The 12,636-nt window shown below is 37.7% G+C and overlaps 1 protein-coding gene across 1 annotated transcript in view; it reads left to right on the top strand.

The window, feature by feature from the left end:
- TEK (TEK receptor tyrosine kinase) overlaps window positions 1-11,388 on the top strand; it is a 59,492-nt gene extending 48,104 nt beyond the window's left edge. Inside the window, exons 15-23 of the mRNA XM_063294998.1 lie at window positions 270-480; window positions 2,492-2,602; window positions 3,292-3,482; window positions 3,804-3,917; window positions 5,223-5,293; window positions 5,996-6,036; window positions 7,945-8,041; window positions 10,161-10,260; window positions 10,998-11,388. Of these exons, the coding sequence (XP_063151068.1) occupies window positions 270-480; window positions 2,492-2,602; window positions 3,292-3,482; window positions 3,804-3,917; window positions 5,223-5,293; window positions 5,996-6,036; window positions 7,945-8,041; window positions 10,161-10,260; window positions 10,998-11,072 (1,011 nt within the window). The 3' untranslated portion in view covers window positions 11,073-11,388. The remainder of the gene's footprint in view (window positions 1-269; window positions 481-2,491; window positions 2,603-3,291; window positions 3,483-3,803; window positions 3,918-5,222; window positions 5,294-5,995; window positions 6,037-7,944; window positions 8,042-10,160; window positions 10,261-10,997) is intronic.
- Window positions 11,389-12,636: the final 1,248 nt, after the last annotated feature.

Raw genomic sequence — 12,636 nt, 5'->3', positions numbered from 1 at the left:
AGCTATTGTGGCTGGCTGGTGCTGATGCCAACTGCAGTATAATATGGCCAGAGGCACAAAGTCAGAGGAGGCTGAACTGTAAGTCTGCTTTGAAAGCAAGGGAAAGGCACTGATATGAAATACTGGATCCATCCTGCTTTTGGAAACCTTTCCTTTTTTTAAGAAAAAAATCACAGACATAAAGCATATCTCCCAGGAAGTTCAATTAATGTGGCTTTAAGCTATCTATTAACAAACTATTAAATGATGCTTGCTTGATTTTTACTCAGAGGGATGAGCCAGCTGTACAATTCAATTCAGGAACTCTTACTCTAAGCCGGAAAGCCAAAAATAGCACTGAGCCCACTATCTACCCAGTTCTGGAATGGAATGACATCAAATTCCAAGATGTGATTGGAGAAGGCAACTTTGGCCAAGTTCTGAAAGCCCGAATTAAAAAAGACGGCTTGCGAATGGATGCAGCTATCAAAAGGATGAAGGGTAAGCATCTATCTCAGAGGAATAAGGAACATCTAGGCAGCAAATCTCTGGGAATGCCTTCATTGGTTGTAGCTGCCTGACTTTGTGGAACTAGCCTGTGCTTCTGAATGTGTATTTAGGAAGGAAGCCCATTAGGTACAAAATCACCTAAAGAGAGGTTTTCTTTCAAAATATAGAAAAGGAACAGTTGCTTGAGAGGCAGGAAGCGCATGTCTGTTCTTCATTTCTCTACTTGGAATTGCTATTCCTCAGTGCTTTTTCCTTGGTAGGCTCCAAAAGTAACCCAAAACATAGGCCAGGCCCACACCTTGCACAAACTATGGTTTGTTTTTAACCACAGTTTGTTAATCAAGGAATACATCAACAGCAAACTCTTACAAACCATGGTTGTAAGTTGCTCAGTGTGGCTGGAGTCATGTGCTGTTAAAAACAAAGCAAAGAAGTGCCTTATGGTGATTCCTTGAATCCTGTGAGGTGCTGCACATGATGGAGGTATTTCAAGCAGTGAAACAATGGGAGGCAAAAGAACCACATGTCCCTTTCCCAACACTGAGTTTCCATTTAAAATTATTATTATTATCATCCCACCTTTTTAATATATTTTGGCCAACTCAAGGCAGCAAACATACCTAATACTCCTGTCTCCTCTTTTCCCCACAACAACAGCCCTGTGAAGTTGTTGGGCTGAGAGAGAATGAATGGCCCAAAGTCATCAGCCAGCTTTCATGCCTAAGGCAGACCTAGAATTCACAGTCTCCTGCTTTCTAGGCCAGCACCTTCACTACTACACTGAACTGGCTTTTTAAAAAACAAAAGAACAAAACAAATGATGCTGGAATTCTGTTTTATGTCATTTGAGAAGTAAAAAAATAGCTTAAGAGCATGTTGCTTTTATAGGGCTAAAGATTAAAACAGTGTTTCTCAACCTCAGCAACTTTAAGATGTGTGGACTTCAACTCCCAGAATTCTGGGATTTCTGGTTGACTGGGGAATTCTGGGAGTTGAAGTCCACACGTCTTAAAGTTGCTGAGGTTGAGAAACAATGAATTAGAGTACTGGCAAATCCAGTCATTTGCAGTGTTGTCAATAGCCATGAAGCAGACTTCTGAAGCAGAACTTGCTCTCCAGACTCCTGGTAGGATTATGTTCTGTAATTATTCTTCCTTGGTTATTCTTTACAATCAAACAGCACCGCAGTTGGGAAGATTAAAATTGCCATGTGTGCGTAGGAAAAAGGGTTAAGGGAGCATCTTATTCAAGCAAATGCTTCGCAGGAAGATTTTACGCCTGCCATCTCCAGCTGGCACAGATGCCTGACTGAATCCCAAACTATTAGAAAAAAACGAAGATTTGAAATAGGAGAAAGCAGCTTCTTTTGTTCCTGTGTCTGACACAGACTGTATAGCTGGGGCAGATTTTAGGGATACTTTCTCAGGATTTTCCAGCCCAAAAGTATTGATACTGTAGCGAAAGAAATCATATGCCTGGCACCGGTTCATCTGTCTCCTCCTTCCCAAAGTGTCCTGGGAGACATCTCCATTTCACATGGAAGGCTGGAGTTCCTATTTTCTGTATACATCCATGGGATCAGAGGAAAAAAAATTCAGAGAATACAAATACATATAGATAACAGATGACTTAGTCACATGACAGTGTTAATATTTAAAGCTGAAATCCTAAGCAGCTGCTAGGGTCTATTCCCCATTGAATATAACAGGTCTTGTTTTTGTCTTTTTATTTTTACTATTTTTTTTACTGTTTTTACTATGTATTGGCTGCCATATGACAGAAGGTCTTTCAGGAGCTTACAAAACAGAAAAAGCAAGCAAGCAAGCATAGCAATGCGCTTATGACAACTGAAAATTGTCTTTATTTTTTAATTTTTGATACATCTATTACTGGACATAACAAAAATCAAACAGATGCTACTCATGGTATGAATATTATATTAGTTAAATACTGTAGAGATTAATGCATAAAGCAAATAAAAACAAACAAAAATTATTTGCAGAATATGCCTCCAAAGACGATCACAGAGATTTTGCTGGAGAACTGGAAGTACTTTGTAAACTTGGACACCATCCTAACATCATAAACCTTTTAGGAGCCTGTGAGCATCGAGGTACATTGCTTTTCAGTGGATTTTTAAAAAAAATATCATGTTTAAGGAAACTAAAATGATTTGGTACTGATAGCTGAACTACATGAAAACATTCTGGTGCAAATTCATTTTCTTACTATACAGTATATATTCAGGTAACTCTCCCCAAAATTTGGACACTGAAGTAGACTATTCGTATGTCCTTCTCTGATCAGGGCCGCAACGAGGGTCTGTGTCGCCCAGGGCAAACATGGAGTCTGCGCTCATTTTGGTGCCCCCCAAGAGCAGCACCCAAGGCACATGCCCTCTTTGCCCCCCCTCTCCCCCCCCCCCAGTTGAGGCCCTGTCTCTGATAGAACTACTGGTTTAGGAGATCACGGGAATGCCACACTGTATTTATACCATCATGTAAAGCCTTGGGAAATCTGGGTGAGAGGCACATAAGAGGAATTTGCTCAAGGAAAGATGGAGCATTATTTCAGAAATGTCTGGCAGCCTGGGTACAGAGACCAGAAAACTGATTTGAGTGAATAAATGCTTCTGGAACAGTGTTTTTCAGACTTCGCAGCTTTAAGATATATGGACTTCAACTCCCAGAATTCCTCAGCCAACAAGCTGGCTGACAGGACCTCTCATTTTGGGGGGGGGGAAATCATTATGCATTCATTGTATGCAATTATCCAATATCTGCTTTTGTTTTTAAATACCAGGCTATCTTTACCTTGCTATTGAATATGCACCGCATGGAAATTTACTTGATTTTTTGCGAAAGAGTCGGGTCCTTGAGACCGATCCGGCATTTGCCATAGCTAACAGCACGGCCTCCACTCTTTCCTCTCAGCAACTACTGCACTTTGCAGCCGATGTGGCCAGAGGAATGGACTACTTGAGCCAAAAACAAGTGAGCATTTCTTTTTTCTTTCCCCAACTGAATGATGTATTGTGCGATTTAGTGAACATCTCCTATAGCCCTTGAGATAGGCTGGGGTTCATTTGAGCCAGGTCATACCACTCCTTATCCTTGGCATTTCTTGGATAAATGCTGGCATCTATCATGTAAAAATATGAATAATAAAATTGCTGCCTCTGCCCTTATATAAAATGAATCTTGCATATTGCTACAGAACAATGATGGAAAAATGGTATAATTTTTACACACAAAACATTTTATTAGCCATAATCTAATATTAAAATTCACAATGCGAATCTTTCTCCCCTCTAGTTTATTCACCGGGATCTGGCAGCAAGAAATATTTTGGTCGGAGAAAACTATGTGGCAAAAATAGCTGACTTTGGTTTGTCTAGAGGTCAAGAAGTTTATGTTAAAAAGACCATGGTAAGGAAAGAACATTTTCACTGTAGCTTTCATGCAGAAGGGTGCATTCTGTCTGTATGTTATTTTAAAAAGTGAAAATTGTCTTTAGAACTTAAAGATTTTGCTACAGCTTCCCAGATTAAACATATATCTGATTAAAACTATCCTGGCTAGGAGGTTAGGATTCAGCCATGAAATTTAATGAATGAACTGGCTTTGTCCCCTCCCATCTTTCACCCCACTTCTTTTATTGTTTTTCTTGCAAAGAATACCTGTTCAGGAGAAACAAACAGAATGGCAGTACTATCATTCATAAGGCTAAGTTTCTCTTGTCTGGAAATGTCATTGGTGCCATAGAAAAGTTAGCTGTTAGTGGATTTTTCCTGTTGAGAATTTAGATGACCTGATGTTTCACAGACATTTAAAGGAATCACCCTGGCTGATGTAAGAGAAAGATTAAGAGTTTATAATAATTAACTTTATATTCGCTTTGATTGGTAACTTTATACAGATGTGAAAACTGGATGTAGGGACATCTGCAGGTGGGGTGTCAAAAAAGTCAATATGGTAACCGTAATGGCACAATCAAAGTCCAGGCTCTTTTTTTAACATAAAAATGTGGTGGGGTTTTGGATGACTTTTTTCACTTCTCCTGTGGATGTCCCTGCAAGTTTCACTTCTCCTGTGGATGTCCCTACTGTGATTGCACACCTGGATTCCATATACAATAGGAAAGAGATAGTGTCCTCACTATAGAATTGTTTTTAACCATGAATATGCAGATTAAAAATGGCATGAATGAGTAGAATCAATAGTGTGCAAACAAGCAGGTGTTCCCTCCTTTAAAATAGTTAAGGAAACCTTTCTAATTCCCCCCCCCCCTTAATTGAATAAAAAAGAATAAAGAGGAAAAAAGAAAAAAGTGAAAATCAATATAATAATAAAAACTGTGTAACAATAAAATTATATATTATATAGGCTTCTCATACATGTATATAAAATTATACAAAACAGTTTCAATAAAAATATGACCATATTTGATTGCTATTTATACTAATCTATGTCTGTAACAACTCAGAATCACTTGCAAGAATCATCAGGTCTTCAATCAGTAATTGGTGCCACAAAATTATCTTTCCAGGGTTGAAGGATTAGCCTCTTAGCTGTAAAATGGGCACAGATAATCCATTTCTGTTGTCCAGCCATCAGTTTCCTTGTAATATGGATGTAGTTCAAAAGAATATGGATGTTTGATAAACTGTTCTTGTTAATTGATCCTGTGCCTAAGCAAACACCTATCATAGCATGTTAATTTCATTATTCTAGGGACGGCTTCCAGTGCGATGGATGGCAATTGAGTCTTTAAACTACAGTGTGTATACTACAAACAGTGATGTGTGAGTTTTTATGTTTAGATAATTTTCTAATTTCTTTATTCATGGTAGAAAACTGGGAGAGAGTTTATAGTGAAATCGTTTATAGTGGAATCATTTAATGCTGTGTGTAGGGCTGATCATTTGATGCTGTGTGTAGGACTGATATTTATTAGGAATCAAGATTAGAGGAGTGGAATGGGTAAAGAATGTATATACATATTATAGTAATTAGGGTGTTTTTATTTTATTGCTGAGCCAATTGTAACGAAATTTCATTTTAATGTACACTTTGGTGTGTAGTGGAATGACAATAAAAGTTATGTTATTCTATTCTATTCTATTCTATTTATTAAGGAATAAATTTGGACCCAGGTCCAAATCTCCATTTGGTCTTGCAGTTCATTGTGTAACTTTGAGAACTCTTTCTCTGCCCAAATGACTTCAGAGGGTTGTTGCTAAATTGAGAGAGATCCATTCCCCATATATACTGTCTTCAGCTTAGTGGTGTCCGTAGCGGGAGTCAAAATAGACCAGGTGGTTGTAGTGTTGCAATCAAAGCTCTGTCTCTTTGTACGTGTGTGTGTGTGAGAGAGAGAGAGAATAAATAAATGAAGCAAGAAAGGCAGGTTACACCTGATAACAATTTGCAATTTTCATAACACACATTCCTTCCAAAGGCAATCAGTGTTAAGCTATTACCATTTTCTTTTATCTTATTTGCAGTTGGTCATACGGTGTGCTGTTATGGGAAATAGTTAGCTTAGGTAAGTTTCCTTTTCTTAAGAGTTTTTATTTTGATTAAGAACATAAAATCATAGGACGGATATAGCCAATCTTTTCAGCTACACACAGCTACTGTGATTTGTTCTTGAAACTCCAAGCAGTTTCAGTACAATACAATACTGGGAACACAATGGGAACTGTTTGTTCCCAGTATTGTACTGAATTCAGAGATGTATTGTATCTGCAGATCTATTTTTTTCTGTCCTCCACTGTTGAATAATTCCCCCATTAAAGCAATTGAGACTGCAATCTGTCAGCCCTTGGAATGTTTGGGAAGCCATAGGATATATTCTATCTCCTCCTCCAAGAATGGAACAAGAGGTTCCATTTGGATCTCAGTAGAGGAGATCCAACTCCAATTTTTTCTTTGGTATGACACATTGTGTAAATCAGTGTTTTGAACCATGGCAACTTTAAGACACTGGTGTAAATCCAGTCAATTGTGGGATGAGGTTTAGATTAGCGAAGTATGGTTTGTTGCTGTCGTATCTCCATTTCTCTGTGCTTTTTCTGCACCCAAAAGCCCTAAATAATTTTGTGTATCCTGATAGAGAAGATGCTCTCAATAATTTTGGTCATCATTTTCTATGATACATGTTTATAGTACAGGATTACCAGACCCCAGACACAGAATTTTAAAAATACTCTTAGGTATGTTGCTTTGATGTTTTCACTCTCTTTCCTAATCCGAAAATCACTTGTTTTTGCTACCACTGCACTTTGAATTGATATATTCTGAGAAAAGCCCAATTGTTGGGCTTTTATTATACTGATTCTATCAAGAACATCATCTTAGCGTGCAGCTTGCTCAACAAAGAAGCTAATAAATACCAGTCCAAGTTAACGCTCTTCTGCTATTACCATATGTATATGGAAGCAATATTTATGTCTCAGTGTGCATCACTTTATTTGTTGGACATATTTGGCATCTATCTTGTTTCTTCAGTTTTTATTTCGCTGTCTGTATGTATACATGCGTGCACATGCGCATGCGCACATACCAGTGTATTTAGGACAGATTACAGAGCAGTATGTAAACAGTAAAAACTAGTGTTCATGGACACAAAACCCTGGAGATTAGATACCAATGCAGGACATGATCCCAGAAGTTTCCATTCAGAGACTGACTGATATTTTTATGATCTTTTACATTTGAAAACTGCACATCCGAATTCCATATTGCGGTTTACTTCTGGACACTCCTATATTTCAGATGTGGTTTGCCAGACAGACTGGCCTGGATAGTTGGGTTGAGCAAATAGATTGGGCTGGAGGGAATGGGTTCAAGGAGGCACACATAAAAAGGAAGGTTTTTGCTCCTTCATCTAGCCACTTGTGCACTTTTGTCCAAAAAAAATTAGATGACATTAGTCTCCTCTGTTTTTAGCAATGCTTAGTTAAAATTCAGAAATTTAACACACCATTGTTAAAAGCAGACAAAACTAATCTTTCTGCCTTGAGGGTTTTATGTCAAACCAGTGAGTTTATAATGCAGAATTTACACACTTGGCAAAATGAAGTTCCCTTTCACTACCATTTATCAGGAAACAGAGGTCAGCTCATAAGTATCTGCCCTGTGGTATACAATACTTCAAGCAGTTGTTTCCACTAAAATCAGACATAACTTGCATTTCATACCCAGCTGGGTACCTGATAGCTTTGTTGTTTTTGGCAACCTGAGGAATGGAGCAAAAAGGGGAAACAGATGAAATTCTGAGCTTGATGGGCCACTGCTGCATATCTTGTCTAGATAATTATGTGCCTGCTGATAATATATTATTTGTCTTGTTTTTAGAAGGCAGTTATCAACCTATTATCATCTAGAACAGTGCAAACAAATCCCCCCTCCCGAAAAAAGGGAAAAAGAAAAAACTAATTTTCTTCTCTAGGTGGAACACCGTACTGTGGAATGACTTGCGCAGAACTGTATGAAAAATTGCCCCAAGGGTACAGACTGGAGAAGCCGCTCAACTGTGATGATGAGGTGTAAGTCAACTGGTTCTTGCTATACTGAAAGTGGTCTTGAATGCCCTGTGGGCCAAGAGGTGGGATGTACATCTCAAGAATGAACTCAAAATAATAGGTAAATTTGCTTCAGGAAAGAAAAGAGGTGACTACTAAAATACATCATAGTTTGGAAAAAGAGGAAAATGTGTGACATCAAAAGAACATAGGCATTCATCAGGAACATGGACTGTGATTATACTTTTTTTGTACACTGTGCCCCACTTCAACACACCTACTCATATTTATTTATTTATTTTTGTGTTTTATGGTTGGAACTCATATTCCATGGCAAAAAGGATAGAGCAGATTTGACAATAATTTTTTTCCTGGCTTCTTCCAACTATGTAAATCCACTTTGTAATCGTCAACTATATAGTGTCTAGTTGAAATTCACCCTATGCTCTGCTTTGTAAATAATACCTAAGAGACCTGGACACCTTCATTAACTTTAAAATGCACAAGAAAATATCATACTGCCCCAGTATCATGGCCTACAATAGAAGATACCCATGCAGGAGGAAGCAGAAATGAAAAATTACAATCTTACTTACACTGTGCATAGGTACAGCACAGATTCCAACAGGTCTTAATAAATGATCACTTTTATCCCTCGGTGCGCACATAAACCCCTTCTCTTTTCTTAAAAAATAGGCATATATCTGGAGGCTGCATGATAGTACTGGTCTACTCTGCAGGGTTGTCATCCATTCTCAATAATAATGCATTCCCTAGCAGGCTGGCATAAGTCACATGCTCTCATCCACCATCCCACTTTTTGCCATATGAATGTAACAGTAGTGAATTTCATCTGCATGCATTGGCAAAACAACTGGAAATTATCCAGAAGGAAAATTGGAATTGCCAAAATCCTCCTAGCTGAGTTTTTGAGACTGTTCACAGGTTAAGAAGTAGCCCTCTCCAGTTGCTAGACAGATAAAGTGTTGGATTTTTGCTGTTGTACTTCATGGGCTATGTTGAAGTGAATTCAAATGCTGTGGTTTGCTTCTTGCTGGGCTTAGAGTGACTGCTGTGGTACAAAATATGTGGTTTTAACTCACTTCCATTATTTTCTACAGAAATTTTAAAAATGGTTTCAAATATTTGTTCAAAATCATTCCCATGAGCAGTATTTCTGTCAGTTGGGTGGTAGACAGTATTCAGCATAGACTCACCTACTTTTGTGACTCCAGAAGGGGGAAAAAAGAGAAAGCAGGGTCTAGTTTTGCATTCCCATTGTTCCCACTGGCAGAACGCTTGAAATGTTTTATGTGCTAGTAATGAATTCTGTTGCATTAGGAAGCATAATATTCTAATGATGTGTTTGGTCCACAAAGGTGCCATGAGCTCAAAATGAAAAGCTTTTTTTTTTAAATTTCTTGATCATCTCTAAGCAGAGTAGTGACTACACATTTTGCTTTCTATCCCGTTAACAGATATGCTTAGGAAGTTGGGGGGAAAGCAATTGATTTCCTGCCTGAAAATCCCTATGCCTCAATCAAATGAACGGGGGGCTGGAAGAGACATGCTGTAAAATAAGTTCTATAGCTTTCAAATGAGCCCCACATACAGATATTTCTAGATAGGAAAATATATAGTTTTGCAGCATTGTGAAAACAAAGTCATTGAAAAAAAACTTGAGAAAAGTAGTTTGGGTGGGAGTTGAGAAACAGAAAAGGGAAGAGAAATAGCATCAGGAAAACAAGATTGGAAAGTGCGTCATACGCCATGCAAATATGCCATGTTCTATAAAATACTTGCCTAGATTGGCCCAAGAAATAAGCCACCATATATCAGACGATCTTCCTCTTTAGTTCTGACTGAAATTAATGGGAGCTGTTCTTGTATCACTCCTGTGCGATTCCCAGGGTTTTCAAGGAAAACTCCCAGGAGTGTCCATTTACCATCTGCACTGAGCTTAGAGGCATCAAAAAATGGGACCACCACCAACAAAAAAAATCATGGGGGAGGAGTGGTAGTCTGCTTTGTCGCAGATCATCCCTGTCAGTTAATAGTTCTACTTTTAAGCATCAGGTAGTTATTAAGCATGCATAAATTATGCTGTTCTGGCTGATATTTCCTTCTGTTCCTTCTTCTTCAGTTATGATTTAATGAGGCAATGCTGGAGAGAAAAACCTTATGAGAGACCATCATTTGCCCAGATACTGGTATCCCTGAACAGGATGTTAGAAGAAAGGAAGGTAAGAATAAACATGTTTTCTTACATCCAGTCACAGTTCCATTTAAGTGATTGCTCTGCAACTAGCTTCTATGCCACTTAGGTAGTAAAATGGATGGTTAATGTCATGTCATAGATGGAAATCACATCTCAGCACTACCTGTGAAGATCTCTCATGCATTTTGTTTTGTCAGAATACATTCAGAGGCAGAATATCACAAATTCTAAAGGCAATTCTCAGGTGTCCTGATCTATACAATCCATGTTCAACTGTTCAGTCATTTCCCGACCTAAGAATAACAGTATAATCTGCAGAAAATATCTTTGGGACAAGGTTTTTTTGTTTTTTGAGAAGAAAAATAGTGTAAGTTCAGCAACATAGTTTCTTGCTTTCATGGGGATTCAATGTAAGACATCTAGACCCAGGGCAGGTATGAGAATTTTCATCATCATACAGGGGAGATTTTGGCACTTAGTTCAGAGATTCAAATCCTTTCTTATAGTATTAAAATAATTTAATTTGTTTTAATGGTTAATTTCTCATCAACAATATACTGAGCACTAACTGTACAGTCTTGGTAATTCCTTTGTCCACTTGCTAATATTATGTTTCTGTATGATATTTTTTTCCTTTTGCTCATTCATTCTCTTTTTTCTTCTTCTTTTAAAAAGATTAATAATTTTTTAAAAATAAAAAAAAATTGCATCAGATCCTGTGTACAAATATACTGAGCTTATTCTTCTCAATTGTATTTCCAGACTTACGTGAATACTACTTTATATGAAAAGTTCACCTACGCAGGCATTGACTGCTCTGCTGAAGAGGCTGCTTAAAATGAAAGAATTTAAATTATTTATCAATTTAAATGACCTAAGATCTTGATCTCCTGGGGAATGTTTTGCGAGGTTAAAAAAAAAGGCATTTAGCGCTTTCTGTATGATACCTTTTGGCTAGACACATACCTTAAGAGTGTACTTTCAAGTCAGTATGTTCTAGGAATGTGTGTGTACATATGTATGTATATGTGTACGTGTGCCAGTACACAATACTTATATCTAAACATTCAATTTCTCATTCTCTATGCACTGCATGCGCACATAAGCACTGTTTGGATGGGAAAATGGCACAAATAAATATATTTTACAATTATTTATGTTTCATGTATGTTTCTTTTTAAAAAGTAAGATTGATTCTCCAGATGGGAAATATCCCAGGGCCCAACTGAGTAGACCAGATCAGCGGCTGAGGCTCATTAAGCCTCTCAGTGCCCCAAGTCCCATAGAGAGATACATTTTTGCTGCAATGGAAAGTTGTGAAACATGTATAATATAAAATAATGTTCCCTAAGCCAACCATATAGACTATCAGAGGAGCATTGTAAAAGACAGAACAATGGTCTTAAAGAGTTTTCATATCATTTTGCAAAGATGATAGATGATAGACAGACAGATAGATGAAAGATAGGTAGAGATTATGTGCCATCAAGTTGTTTTCAATTCCTAGCCATCACATAGATTTTCTGCATGATGATCTGTCCCTAACCTGGTCTTTCAGGTCTCCCAGTGGTGCACTCATCACTACTGAAACTGAGTCCATCCATCTTGCTGCTCTCATCCTCTTCTTCTCTTTCCTTCCACCTTTCCCAACATTAGACCCTTTTCCAGACAGCTGGGTCTTCACATAATGTGTCCGAAATAGGACAATTTGAGCCTGGTCATTTGTGCCTCAAGTGAAAACTCTGGGTTGATTTGGTTGATATGTAAATAAAATAAATAGGCAGGACAATTCTGCTGGGTTCCTTTGAAGTGCACGCTAAGACATTCTACCAGCAGATTTTGGAGGTGGGAGTCAAGGAGCTGAGATCTTTGCATGTTTTTCTGGACTTTTTCCCTGCTCAACTGATTCCCTCTTTTGCAAGCAACAGAGGGAAATATTTTAGTGTCTAAGTATTATTCTGTTGAAAAGCTTCACTGTTTTCTGTCTTCCATACAGTATCCTTTACAAAGCAAAAATTCCATGCAGCAGTTGCATCTTCACTACAATCATGAGCACCTCTATGAAGCATACCATTCATATATATTACTAAAAACACGGGAGAAAGGTTGCATTGCTCAAATAATTTGAAATAGTTATAGTAGTAACAAATCTAAGTACATCACACAGTGGAAGTGTCCTATTTAAGAAAATGGCTCAAAATCTTAAAAGCCCTTCATCACAATACCAAAAATACTGACTAGAGTAAATGTCACAGAGTAGGTTTCTTGTATTTAGTTGTCTCATCTTGTGTATTTAACTAGATGACAGTTAACATATAACCAATGTTTCTGACTAAAGCAATCATATATAATACATATTCTTCCAACAAAAAATAACATACAATAGAAAAAAAAAGTTTGT

Source organism: Candoia aspera, chromosome 2, assembly GCF_035149785.1.
Source record: "Candoia aspera isolate rCanAsp1 chromosome 2, rCanAsp1.hap2, whole genome shotgun sequence".
NCBI classification, from domain to species: domain Eukaryota; kingdom Metazoa; phylum Chordata; class Lepidosauria; order Squamata; family Boidae; genus Candoia; species Candoia aspera.
This window is presented reverse-complemented; position numbering and strand designations above follow the sequence as displayed.